Raw genomic sequence first — 15,260 nt, forward strand, 5'->3', positions numbered from 1 at the left:
TCATCACTGTGGAATGAAAGGGAGTAAATTAATCTCCATTGAAATGCATTGTTGGGGATACTTGAGCATTCATTTTGACAAATTGGAAACTTTTATAGTTGATACAGCCTATTAAAGTCAAATGAAGACAAAACACGGCGTGAAACTGTGATGGAATAGACGGTTAAGGGTTGTTAAAGTGGAGATGTATAGTCGATTTAACACCGCCCTATAATTACTCCGTAACTCTAGGATAGTTATTAACTGCGGACTATTGGTATTAACCGCAGAACATGGTTATTAACTGCGGTCCTTTGTTGTGCATTATTCAAAATACTATTTTCTCGAAGAATTTTTTTATAAAAGTTTTCATAGTTAGACACTTTATCGAACAAAAAAGGACGTCCAATACCGGCAATTAATTACACCCAGGCGATTTATTTCCAATTTATTTCAAATAAAAATCGTTCAGTAACTACAGCTTTTATAAAATCATATGTTATTATATCAAACATAGATTGTTCTGTGGAATTTTAAATCATGAAGAAATCGTCTTAAATTGTCGCGCGTTGCACCCCTGGGTATCTTATTTACAAGTTTTAGAACTTAAAGAAATGCAGACAAAACATAGAGGATAAAAGCGTTTTCTGAGAGAGTCCATTTTGGTTATCTCGTTGATATCTAGTCCCAATATTAGCTTAACAACATATTTATTTAACATTTCTTATAATTTAACAGATTGATAGAATTACATATATTTCATCTTTTAAGCTTTACATATCTGATAGCCAATTGTTATATTGGATTTAAAAAAGACAAAAATATAATGAATATGAATTAAAAGAAATATATGAGGTATACGTCAACGAGATAGGAACCGACAGACACAAAATCCAAAGACATTTAGAGGTCAACCTACGATCATCAACAATAGTCCTTAAAGTATGACATGCTCTAAATCCCCCTAGCCTTAAAAAGTAGCGAATGAATGTAGGCAGTCAGAGATTTGTTTTGGTACTTCTGAAGCTCCGGGAACCAGAACTCTCTTATATTCAATAAAAGTTATGTTTTTTTCAGTACAAGACACTAGAAGGTGTTGCTTTGACATGCAATGTCTGTCACTGTATTTAAACTTAAGACAAAAGAGCTAAGACTGCTTGAAATTGAGGAATTTAACACAGAAAGCAATGGGGCAAAGGATTTGTGGTGTTCACGACTTGATACCGGCACTTGAACATGTTGCGCGCTATATACCTGTCTTTTAAGGTTTGCTTTTTCTTTGGTTGTTAGCCTGAAGCGGTTTTAACGCAAAATAAGAAACCAAATATAAAATTCCAGTTTTCCTAAAGCTTAAATTCAGCTGAAGTTGCTAAGACAAAACACTAAAAGCCAAATACAACGTATAAAGATAGACAAACTGGACATCATTCGTTCAATATATATCTATTATTATGAACTGAGAATATCCCGAACCGAATAGTCTAATATCGGTTTAGTGAAGGCTACATAATATACGTTTTACTACTCAATCCTCGGTTTCTTTGCTTTGTATGTTTTTCTTTTATTCCTGTAGATTAAGTCTGGGAGAACATGATTTATCTGTTAGTTGTAAATGGCTTTGAACTAGCTTTCAGTAAGTGTGGGGACTCTTCGATCGGTACTTTTGTGTCTTTAGTCTTTTAATCATCTGTGATTGTGGTGCTTTGTATTAATCTTATAGGTCAAACCTGTTTTCAATTAATTTTTATAGTTTGCTCTTATTTTGTGCTGTAACACCACTTTTCCAGGTTAACGGGTGGTTAAGCGCTTGCAAACATGTTTAGCCCTGCTACATTCTGTATGTGCCTGTCTCAAGTCAAAAGCCTGCTATTCAGTGGTTGTAGTTGGTTGCTGTCTATCATATTTCTTTTAATTCTATAGTTTTGTACATAAATCAGGCCATTATTTTTTTTGTTTAAATTGTTTTTCATGTTGTCATTTCGGGGCCTTTCGTAGCTTACTTTACGAACTGGGTTAAGCCCATTGTTGAAGGCAGTTATGATTACATCTACGTCATTTGGTCTCTGGTGGAAAGTTGTCTCGTATATTTAAAACAAAATAGTAATAAACAACTACATCATTGACCTTTCAATCAGGAAGTAAATTCAATAATGTTTATCATGTTGTAGTACCGCAGAAGAGGTATGGCCTATTTCTCCAACATGCTTAAAACTGTTTGAACAGTTATACCTTTTCCGTTAAAAATCAAAATGGTCTGGAGTGTGGTTGCATTGCTGTTTTGAGACATCAATGAAAATTGTTCATTATTTTCTCAAATTCTGCATCAAAGAACATTTTTAAACCAATGAATGTATTTGTAATTGAACCTTGTAAGGTTTTTTTCCTGGGAGAATATTTTTGCATATTGACTACACATTTGCCAGAACTGAATAAATTGCAGTTTCTAACTATCTTGAGAATTTATAGTTTCATATATTCTTATAGATTGTTAGAATTTTCAAAGTTTACACACGAAGCTACATGTGATAATGTTAATATAAGTAATACTTTCTGAAAATGGCCTTGATTTGAAATATATTCAGAGGAAATTGGCCCTCCTTCTTTAAAAACTGTTTTGAGAAAAATGTAATAACACTGTGGATTGTATAAAAAGCTTCCAATACATTATTTGAATAGATGAAACGAAAGTTTACGACTTAGTAAACTCAACATGTAAATTGAAACAATCGACAAAATGTTTGCCCCTCAATTTGTTTCTCTCTTTCAAATAGAGAAAAGTACAAACTAAAAAATAGTATGACACTTTCATATCTGTTTGTAAATGATAAAAATACAAGATTTTATAATGCAATAATGACTTTTCAGTCATGTCGAGTAACATTTCTTTATATCATTTATCAAATGCACATGAAAATAGCTCTTTTTGCTAGTAAAATGCTATTAATTATTGCTTGGAATTTTTTATATCATATCATTACGCCCAAAAATCTAAGTAAATATTTACATGTACCAAAGTTTCAAATGCTATTATGAAATAACAATAAATAATTGTCCTCCGTTTACGCGTATTTTTATAAAAAAAAAATAATACAATTCATTTATGTTGTTTTCTTCGTTTTCAATACTTCTTTCAGAATTTTTAACAAGAATTACTTGTATCAATAAATAGTCGGCCCATGCTTACCCGTACGAGTTTCAAAATCTCCATCGTACATATAGAACATATAATGTAGCGAATAACGTAGGTCATATCAAACAGTCTATAATTAATACATTTTGAAGGTTAAAACCCATAATACAAAAATAAAGAATCTAACGAAAGAAAGATAAAAAAGGAAATTCAAAGTATCATTATTTATGCAGTCACCTAGCTTTTATTTTCAATTTTGATATGGCTCGGATACTATAGTACTTAATCCTGGATTTTTTTTTAAATCAGTAAGATAAAAAAAAAAGAAGCAGAAAATTCGTAAAACATAATAGTGCTGCCTAGACGAAACAAAAGTATATAAAAATGAGGAGATGGTATGATTGCCAAAGAGACGGCTATCCATCAGAGTTAAAATGAGGTGGAGGTAAACAATAATAGGCCATCGTATGGCCCTCAACAATGAGAAAAACCCATGTTGTATAGTCGTCTATAAAAGGTCCCGACATGAAAAATACGAGAAAACTAACAGCCTACTATTTATAAGAAAATTTATAGGTCATGAATAGATACTATTTTGTTCTATCAAGATCGCAAAATGAGGTCCAAGAACCACATCCCAAGCCAAAAAATAATATTTTTGTTTTTATTTACCAAAATGTCGAAACGCAATTCATGTACACTCTTAAATGGGACTACAAAAGTATACATTACACCCCAGTGATAAAATCTGACCAGTGTCAACAACTGATGATAACCTTTAACCTTAATTGCAGGCCTAGTATTTAACCAATTGATTTTTTAAAACGTGTTGAAATGTTCATTCATGTTTTGTTTATGTTCTTCAATATAATATTTCTTATTCTTATAATTACTGAATGAAATACTTTGGACTTATTTAATTGATTATAGATGTATTTTTTTATGTATGATCAGATCGTTTGTTTACAGTTTTTATGTGTTTCAGAACTTTGGGCGTAATATCATCCTTACTGAGAAACAGTCTACAAAATTTACATAGCATATTTTAACATCTTGTAAAAGAAAATCTTTTCCTTGTTAAAATACATATCATTTATCATTATGTAGGAAAAGAAAACATTTCCAAAATGTGTATATTACTATGAAGAGTCTCACCGGTGATTGTCGTTCGTGGTTCTTTGTGTTTTTTTTGTTTATTAAGGAATTTAGTGTTTATCGTACATATTTTGTCAACCCTTTTGGATTTGGTCATAACTTGGTGGGATTTGGAGCTTCACATAAAGGACGTCGGCTCTTTTACGTACATTGTTGAAGACCTTTTGATATCCCACCTGAAATTATTTCGTAATAAAGTTGAACAATCAATACAAAAATGTGTTGGCCTGTTTTTTTTTTTTTTTTTTTTTTTACAGTATAGGAAAATTGAAAAGTAGAGGTTGCACAATACTAGTCTTCCAGCATCTATAAAGTCATTTTGTCATAATCTAGCTTTTAAATAACATTGTCATTAAATTTACTTAATTACACTAAGTATAAATGAATACAAAGTATAAAGAAAGTAATTTCAATTCATGAATTGATTAAACTATGGTATTATATTGTCTATTTGTTCCTAAACTCAAATGTTTGTTCCATTAAAATGTTGATAACCTATATTTAAACTTGGAAAAAGAGCAAAATAGAAATTCAAAACATACAAAAAACACGCAGTAACAAAAATCTAAATTATGTTTCTCCAATTTAAATGATATAGCTTGCTGTCAGTTAACTCTACTTTTTTGCCATTAAAAATGTTTTTATAAACTTGAGAAAATGCATAAATTGTAAGCACACGAAAACCATGAAATATAAAATAATAAAAACTTTAATGATTTTCTTAAAATGATATAGGTGCATGTCAGTCAAATCAAATTTATTCATTTATCATAAATGCTTTTCTGGAATAAAAATAATTTTTAATTAGATTGCCTCCTATGAGCCCACATAGAAAATTTTTAAAAGACCTTCACATTGTCGAGAACAGCCGTAATTTTGTGGATCTTCATTGATGTAATAAACTTTACGTACAGTGTAGCGAGATCGATATGAACACAATTATATAAAACGTTATTTCAACACCAATCAACGTCCACATAATATTTGATTAAATTAAACAAGCATGTCAGACAGATCTTGATGATAACAAAAGAAATAAACACAATATATCTGAAAGTCCTTTTCGAACTGTGAACTGGTTTTTTTTTCTGACATTTTTTTTTAAATTTTTGAACTATTTAAAAACAAATTGGTGCACAAACAAATCACGATTTTTTTCTTTGATTTCTGTTTATATTATAATATTATAAAAAATGATACCTTATCTGTCTTCTACTCTTATTTCAATTTATTTTTTACGGGTGACTTTAAACATTATTTTTCGTTTTTTCATGTCTGTAAACTTAGACAGTCAAGGGTAAAGTAATATAAGAGTAATAAATGAACCCTAAAATATAGAGATGTGTATTCTGATTCATTGCCGTTTTTTTATATATATTTGTGTTTATACTAACAAAAATTACTTTTCATAGAAAATTAGGAGAGCTAGAAATTTAAATTCACCTTCCACTTTCCATATACAGGACAGCCAGAATTCAGAGCTAAAGAGACAGGGTCAATATCCCATCTATTTGTTTCACTCATATGCTTTGAATCAGAAATTTATTGTTTACTGGAATTTGAAGCTTTAATAGACTAAATAATATGTTTTAAATATATGTCAATGGTTTCATAAATATCAACAACATCGTTATGTTATTAGTGCGAATGTTTTTTGTAGTGGGCAATTTTGATATAATATTACAGATTTCACTTGTTTTATGATGATTTGCCTCGAAAATAGTCAACGTAAACCAACATGGTGTATACTCTGGTATTCTGTATCAGAAAGTTAATACATAGTTTTCCTTACGATAGAATTTTTCGTTTTTTGGAAAAATACCACCAAAGGTTCAGTTTTGACAATCGTATATAAAAATATGCATTTATTATTTTTTTTCTTGTTTATGAATAATGTTATAAGAAACTGAAAGAACTCACATGAACTATGGATTCAGTAAAGATCGTTAAACATTTAAAAAATAACGGCCCTTATGTGAAATAGATTGAGGGGATTTTTGTTCTACCTGTTATTATTCCTATGAATCTTACCTATTTGTTTATAAACTTCATCTTCAGTGTACCAAGTATCTTCCACAACGGCACCAAAGAAATCATCATACTTTGCAGAAAGACGATTTTTGTATACGGTAAGGAAAAAAATGTAACTTTCACCTGTTGAGACATCAGAATAACACATTTTCTTGTCCCCAAAATTCCCTATCATAAATGTACTTGAATCATCTATACTAGTTGCTGTTTCTAACATGTTTTTACCCTTGTATATTTGCTTAATTTTTATTTTTGATTCATATGTTTCAGATTTTGTTCTAATTTCTTTGAATGTTTGTAATACGGCACCGGAAACCACAATTTCTGCAAGTGCAGTTCTATCATATACGGAAACTGGTGTCCACCCGTTCAGCAAATATATGCATCCTGATATTACACACGGTAACACAGATACTATCAAACATTTTAAAAATGCTTCAACTCCCACCATATCAGAAAAATTGATCAAATCTGACTTAAACTTTAAATAATTCTATTCAAAACTACACCATTTAAAACTGATATGAAATAAATTAGACGGTCATATTTCAAAATATAAATCTCTATATGTATATAAAATAATGCTGTAGAGCTTCACATTGGCTCCATGATAACATCTTTACTTTTGTAATATTTGTCAGAAATTGATTGTGAGGTCAAATATAACTTTTAAGTGACTACAGTGCATTCCTTGTCCTCCCTTTTTTCTCAGATGACAGGATTTCAAATAAATGTAACTATTTTAAACACAATGTGGTTTGTTTTCTTTTACAAACTACTTGTAACATATTCCATCGTCTCACATAAGAAACACTGAATTTCATATTTATGTAATAAATAGCTAAATTTCCTATTCTACATGGTGATACTATTTAACGAATTCACCGTATATTTTTTTTTAAATTCCACTTTAAAACTATTTCATTTTGCCTTAAATAAGAAATAAATCCAACGGTTCACAAATGTATGTATGAGCAACATCTACGGTATTTGTCTCCATTATAATTACATTTAATTTCAATTGAAAAATCTATTGATTCTTAATCCTTATGATAATGATAAGAACACTCAATTAATGATCTCATCTCAATAGAAAAGAGGTGGATCTTTGCGCAGCCAATAGATAGCTTATTTGTCAAATACTTTTCTCTTTACGTTTAAACATCCTATTCCAAACACTCGAACCATTGTCAATTGCAGATAAAACGCAGATTCATTTATATTAAAATTATCCAAGCGAGTAAGCTTTAAGTTAAAGATTGGCCTACTCCCACTGCGGTAAAGGAATGCCCCTTTATCGAAGTTGACTGACAAATAGCTTGACCTATAGTCACTAGAAAAGAAGACAGAGTGCGTATGAAGTCAGCTTGAACAAAGAACCGTTTATACAATCTGATAATATTTGATACGTCCATGAAATATAACATTTTACATTTAAAGTACAACTTTATGAATAAATTCTATATATGCAATACAAGCTCCTTTATCTAGATTATATTTTTTTTTTTCATTCAGTGTTCTTTTTCGAAGAATATAAAGTTAAAAGATACGAGTCAATTAAGAAATGTTTCTGCCTTGTATTAAAGTTAATCAAATTATGCCATTCATAAATAATGTGCCAAGTAAGTCATTCACAAAAAGGAAGACATTCTTCGTGTAAATCAAAATAAGCTATAGATATTCGAACTACACAGAAACTAAGGCAAACCCGTATTTGTTTCGGATGTTTATTAAGTACATCAGTCAGATTCCATCACGTTCGTCTTTTCTCAATTAAGAAAAACCGTTGAAAACAAAAATAGAGCTGAAAATTCCACTAAAAGAAGAAACATACTTAATCACACATCGGTTGAATACTGATAAACAATTTTTACAATTCTTATTTTATTTCAAATATTCTATTTTCGATGGAAGACTTGCTGCGATAAATAGATTCCACTATTAAAAGATTGTTAAAATTGATCTTCCCACTTACCACTGTAAGATTTTTGTTAAATTTATGATTGTTGAATTATAAGTAAAGTTATCTTTTACGTAATCTGAAGATAAATAGAACCTGGCGGTCGAAAGTTTATCTAGAAATTATTAAATAGGCATTGACTAAATCAAACAGGCATTAGAAATGTCAAAAGCAATTCAGCATACATTTTTCAGCTCAAGGTGTCAAGCACTTCAAATAGATAAGCTTGTATCATTGGGTGGTAAAATGATATGTCAACTTTTTGTGTCGACGAAAGAACTTTAATAAGCATGCTCACAAACGCCATACCAAAAACACTAACAAGAAGATTGAACCCTTGAATGCTGTCCGATTGGTCTGATAAAAGAACGAATTCATGGTCTGGATAGAATATAAAAATAGTTGATTTTTCTTTCAAATCCGACAAGAAACGATGCTGAAATACTAGATATCATTGAATTTAAACGTGATGACGGGTATACTGGTGTTTATAACCACAACTTTGCGCGACCGTGTATAAGGAAATCGTTATAACTTTTATACATATTCTGATGATTTTTATAGTTTCCAAAACTTACACTTTGCATTTGGTTTATATTTGAATTTCATTAGCTGTTTTCAATGAGTACTAATAATAACATTTTAAAAATGTTCGCACCATTCAGAATTTAAAGATTGAGATTAAGATACAGTCTGGGTAACTTATCAATCCTTTATATAAACTTATGCTGAAAGGTTACCAATTCAACACTGTAATTAGATCGTTGAATACTGTTTTTATTTGTATAAAACATTGATTTTCTTATCAGTAAATTAAAACCATTCTACATATTATTGTTATACACATATGCACATTCGCGGTTCTACTATCTGTCGATACCGATAATTTGGCATTGCACAAGAACATGCTTTTCTCTGACTGTTAAAGAGGTCTTTACACTAAATCCATTGGATATTGGATGTGTACTGATTGCTACTTTATTCTTAGATACACGATTTTTTATTAGTTGCTATTGGCTTTGAACTAGCTATCAGTAACTGCGAGTACTCTCAGATCTGTACTTTTGTGTATTTTTTGTTGTGAGGTATATATAATTTCCCTGCCACGTCCGGTCTGTGTTTTTGTTAGATGTTTTTTCCTGCCTTGTTTCGATCTGATGAGTTAAGACCTTTTCAAACGATTTTTATAGTTTATTCTTATGTTGTACTGCTACGCCACTGTCCCAGGTTCAGGGTGGGTTTGACGCCAACAAACATATTCAACCCCTTATCATTCTTTATGTACCTGTCCATAGTCAGGATCCTGTAGGTCAGTTGTTGTCGTTGGTTTATGTCTGTCATATTTGTTTTTCGTAAATTGGTTTGTTATAGATTAGACCGTTTGTTTTCTCAGTTGTATTGTTTCATATTTTTCATGTCGGGTCATTTTATAGTCGACTATGCGGTATGGGTTTTTCTTATTTTTGAAGGCCGTGTGGTTGCCTATAACTGTTTACGTCCACTTCATTTGAACTTTGGTGGATAGTTGTCTCATTGGCAATCATACCACATCTCCTTATCTTTATGCATACAGACTTCTAGTTTACATATAGTGTATGGATACTACGTAATCTGGTTCTAGCATAAGGTTAGCATAGTCAGACTTGTATATAAGGATTAACCATCGCTTTGTTTGTTTTACGAATGCAGTGTATTTTATGTTACAAATATCGAATGAGAGGAGTTATTGGAAATTCACCAGTGAAGCAGCATTGAAACAACACTCGCAACCAGAAATAACCATCATGAAGTCGCCGTTCGGTCCAGCATTGAAAAAAACACTCGGCAACCAGAAATAACCATCATATAGTCGCCGTTCGGTCCAGCATTAAAACAACACTCGGCAACCAGAAATAACCATCATGAAGTCGCCGTTCGGTCCAGCATTAAAACATCAATCGGCAACAAAAACCAACCCATCATGAACTCAACATATGGTCCATCATTTAAACAACACTCGACAACAAAAATTAACCTTCACAAATTCACAGTTCATTCTAGCATGAGAGAGAGAGAGAGAGAGAGAGAGAGAGAGAGAGAGAGAGAGAGAGAGAGAGTCAAATAGATAGATAGAGTCATATAATAAAGTTATTGAACAGGGTGAATGATTTCTTAAGCACTACAGTACCCATTCAGAAATCAGCAATTCAACCACCTGAGCTAAAAGAGTACTTTGTTTCCGCGATTAAATGTGTTATTCACTATAATATTAAGAATGTATTACAAAACTCCATAGCACATTCATCTTTGGAAATTGTATGTGTTCGATTGTTTCGCACTTTTTGTTGACTGAACATTGACTTACGGCATAACACATTAGACGATCTTATTTGTTTTGTTCATTTTAATGCTTGTTTGTGAAATATCATTCTATTAGTGTAAATTTCACAAAATCTTGTATTGCTAAAATTTGAAATCTAAATTTAATTAAGTGCTTTTTCAACACGTATAAGTATAATGTAGGTCGTCATGCAGTGTATCCTTCATTGCTTTTCATATTTCTACCACGCCAGTACATTAATCGATAACATTGATAGGATCACTTTTAATTTATGACTAGACCTGGGCGGTAAACATACGAGACAGAACTCATTATACTGTCTTGGGTCTCATATTTTGTGTTTTGGTCTGCGTATGAAGTACAGGATTGAAAAGTATTCTTGTGACTTTTTTTTTATCAATTTTATATTTTATTTAGGTGTTTATTTTTCTTCTGGATCAGCTGTTTTAGATATTTTTATGGATACGAAACTATCTTTTTACAGTCGTAAACTCTGGTTTGACATCTGCTTTTCGATCGGTGTCTAGTCAGAAATGCAACTCGTTTAAAACTGGTCAATCAAATCATGGTGTACTTGCCTTATTATGATCCATATAAAAATTCAGGGGCATATAGTAATTGCTTTGTCCGTCCGTCTGTGTGTCCGAAACAAACGATTCCCGGGTGAGATTATTTATTTTGGGGTCAATTGGTCTAAAGTCAATATATCAGTTACTTAAAAAAAGAAAAAGGCTTTTCGGTTAGTTACTCGAGTTTCCCGATTTGATAGAAATGAAACTTATAAGGAAAATATAGGAAAGGGGAAAAACTATTGATTTTTGTGTTAAATCCCTAAAAGTTTAATGTCACAGTAACTGTTTTTAAATGAATAAAAATTCAAAAAAAAAAGAAAGGTTTCTGGATGGCAACTAGAGTTTCCCTTGCTTGATTGGAATGCGACTTGTACTAGAAGATGTAGGGAAAGAAAGTCCATTGATCTAAGAACGTCACTGTTACTAAATATAGGCCTTTTGAAGTTAGTTTTGGGGTGGTCGCTCACTATGAATTCTAGGCTTTACATCCTTAGCGCCAGACTATTGATATCATGCACTAGTCAGTATAAAAAAATGTCACTTTTCTATCTATATGTATTTAATTACTCAAGCTGATCTTTTTACGTGCCTTATTTTTTATTCTCTATGTTTTTTTTATTCTACCATATTAGATGCTCTTTGTGATATCTTTAATACATAAACAGAAAACAAAAGGGCCTCGGACTCATTAAATTTATAAAGGATTATTTTCATTTACTAGCACCGGGTCGATACCGTTGCTGGTAGGCTGTTAGTTATAGGCAAAGTTGCCTTAGATGAATTTGGCTATTCTTTTCACTACAGGTCCTTTTTGGTCGTATTCAGATTAGCGCTTCGGACGCAAATTTATAAAATGTACTCATTTGATATAAAATAAGGGCGATAAATATTTATTCGGTAATAAGAATGCTTACCCACGCTATCTTGGTGCAGATGTGTTTATCGGAAGCAATGTTCACAAATCATCGTCAAACTAATTTTTCAAATTGCTGAATTGATAATCACTGTATAATTATAGATTAGATTAAAATGATAAATCCATCCACTATCATTTCTCTTACAATATATAAAGCCATGCATCCTGTTGGCACGAGGATTTTTTTTCCAACACTGCTGCCTAAGGTTGCGTGCACTTAATCACGAAATATGATAAAATATTGTAGCATTGTAGGATTTCAGGGAGCTTTAGGTTAAGATTTTCGACAGGAAATTAACTTTGCTGATTTCTGGTTAATGCGTTTAATTTTGAAACTTTCAAATTTTAAACTAGCATGTTGCGTTTTTAAGTGACGTATTACATTTTGTAACCATCGTTGTCGTATTTAGAAATGTCACGCTGCCCATCATGGGTCCTTAATTGGAACAATAAATATTCTTATTTCTAAAATGAAGTAACTAGATATTGGTTACTAAAAACTGACCGCTTGTGTTATTCATATGAAAAAAAATATAACTGTTGTCTTTGCGTTTTTTAAGACTATCGTTAATACATTTTTAACATAAGTATTTGTTCTGTATACTTGTATGCGCATTTTTCAGATAACCTGTTAACATCAAGTATCTTCTTTCAAAAGTTAATTTGTTTAATTTCGAAACAATTCAAACATAGAAGAACGAAAACACAGATAAATAAATGAATAAATACCCTAGGGTAGCTTCATTTTTTCTATCAATCTATTTACACTTCTAGAATTGTTTGATACGATAAGGTTTGTTATTGTTGAGTAAAACACCCACCTTATAATAACTGTTTTACATCAAAACAGCGCCCTGCTGCCATTTTGCGTGTTTCATGTCAACATTACTGAACTGTTAATTTTCATAAAGATAAAAGCTGTCGGTTTCTTTTCGCAAATCAATTTGCATTTATGAATTAATAGTCATGCAAAAATTTTATGTTAAGCTATAAAAATCAAATAGCATTTCTGAACTAAGATTTGTTTTTATAAAACTTTGTTACTTTCAATATATCTTGGGTAAGGTTTTGGCTCATATATCTAATTATTAATGGCAAAATATATATACAATATATGTACATTGTCGGAAAATATAAGATTTATTTGTATGAGCTTTAGAAACAGGACGAAAAGCGAGGCTCGCCGAGCTTTTCTCCTGTTTCGTAGCGAGTACAAATAAATTTTATATTTTCCGACAATGTACATATATTGTTTTATCCTGAAATTTACTGCGAACGGACGGACAACAAATCCCAATGTACCATCCGCTTTAAAATGCGGGGGTATACATATCAACTTAACAATAATTGAATCTTTTATCAAGAGAATAATGATGTTTTAATAATTGAACCATTAAAACTATGCGATACAGTAGGTTTATGAGTCATGAAAGAAATCATCATTTAATTATAAGATTAAAATATTAGTAAAACTGACAGTTAACATGTGGCCATAAAACACGTGAAACATTGAGGGAAAAGTACAACTGGTTGATAATCTATTACTATAAATACTATAAAAACGAATTATGTAATACAAATTTGTGAATATTTTCTATTTTTCATATGTTATATTTTATAACAATAGCATTAAGAATATTGTACTTTTACTTTCAAATTTGCAAAAGTATCACCTCCTCCAAAACATAATATGAGATACTTATATAATATGAATTTTGCTTAAATCTAAATATTGTATGTTTGTAAATATTGTCATGTTTGTCTTGGTAACAACCCAATATCTGGATTTTACACCAATAAAATGTTTTGATTTGATTTGATTTACTATCGAATACATTTTATATGCCACTACTTTGTCTAACTGCGGGACTAAAGTTCTAGGAGAGTGATATTTCCAAGACATAAATAATTGAGATTTGTTTTGAGTACATGTATCTAGAAATCACCATATGATGTACAACGCCGAGCTAACGCCAGGACTATATATATATATATATATAGTTTGTTGTCGGCTCTTTTGGCAAGTTAATTGTATAATAAGAGACCAGCCCTTGTCATAATAAAATATAGGTATCTGTTTTTGATGGCAAATTACAAGAATTTCCTGTAAAACAATCATCATGTCCTTTTAAATATTCTGCGAAACGCAACACGGCAAAATATATCAGTTTCTGTTCATGTATCATTATTATAATGACAGATTTTTATTTGACCAGATTATTAGAAATCTGAATATTATACCTTAATTTCACCAAGGAATTCAATGAAGCAATAAAATGAAAGAGCATCTACCATAGCCAATGGTCCTCAATTTAACCAGATATAAACCACTGGTGTAACGTTCTTATGACTTTTTATGTCGTTGGACTGCTGTCCCATTGATAAATACACCATATTTTTTATTCATGGTGTACATTTTTACGCAGTCATTCCTCATCATCTTGGTCAATCGCAGAACAGTTGAAAATCGTCAAACCATGATAAGAATAAATCTAGAAGAAGCACTTAAGTAATATTTGTTCAAGGGACGAAACGAAAATAAAAAAAAACATTTCAGCAAAACAAAAAATAGTATTGCATACTTAAACGAGCCTCATAACTGAAAGCTAGCATACACTATTCTCTTGTTGATTATAAAAGTATGTATTTTTATGCACAAATATCACCTGCAGTAAATAAAAAAAATCACTTCGTGAGACAGCATCTGCATTATAAAAAAAGCAAGAAAACTATGATTTGTTGCAATATCCATCCTCGTATCACTAAATCCAAATTAAGTGAAAAATAAGTAATTGTTATTTCAAGTCGGCATACATATACATACAATGTAATTACAAATCAAAATACGACTTCTGACCAGCTCTTTAACCAAATATCCTACTGCCTGTCGATACTTTTATTTTAGCATTGCACAATTCATGTCTTCTTTGACTGTCAATAACAATAATAATAACAATATACTTTATTTTGAAACACTCTGACACATATTAACATGTGTAACAAGAGGCAAAATACATAATAATATTTATGGTTAATACAAAACAATGTTAACATATAATCATATAATTTAGAGTATAATTACAATACTTTAACTAATTTCTTAATAAACAGTGATAAGTTCTTAAAAACTTTGATATTGCAAAATGAAAGCAGTCCTTTCATTTTCTCAACACATGGATAAATGCGACAATATTCTG

At 30.9% G+C, this 15,260-nt stretch overlaps 1 protein-coding gene across 1 annotated transcript in view; it reads right to left on the bottom strand.

The window, feature by feature from the left end:
* LOC127729065 (protein kinase C-binding protein NELL1-like) overlaps nucleotides 1-7,500 on the bottom strand; it is a 43,071-nt gene extending 35,571 nt beyond the window's left edge. The window contains exon 1 of the mRNA XM_052236712.1: nucleotides 6,296-7,500. Within this exon, the coding sequence (XP_052092672.1) occupies nucleotides 6,296-6,746 (451 nt within the window). The 5' untranslated portion in view covers nucleotides 6,747-7,500. The remainder of the gene's footprint in view (nucleotides 1-6,295) is intronic.
* Between the last annotated feature and the right edge of the window lie 7,760 nt (nucleotides 7,501-15,260).

Source organism: Mytilus californianus, unplaced genomic scaffold (genome assembly GCF_021869535.1).
Source record: "Mytilus californianus isolate M0D057914Y unplaced genomic scaffold, xbMytCali1.0.p SCAF_2, whole genome shotgun sequence".
Taxonomy (NCBI): Eukaryota; Metazoa; Mollusca; class Bivalvia; order Mytilida; family Mytilidae; genus Mytilus; species Mytilus californianus.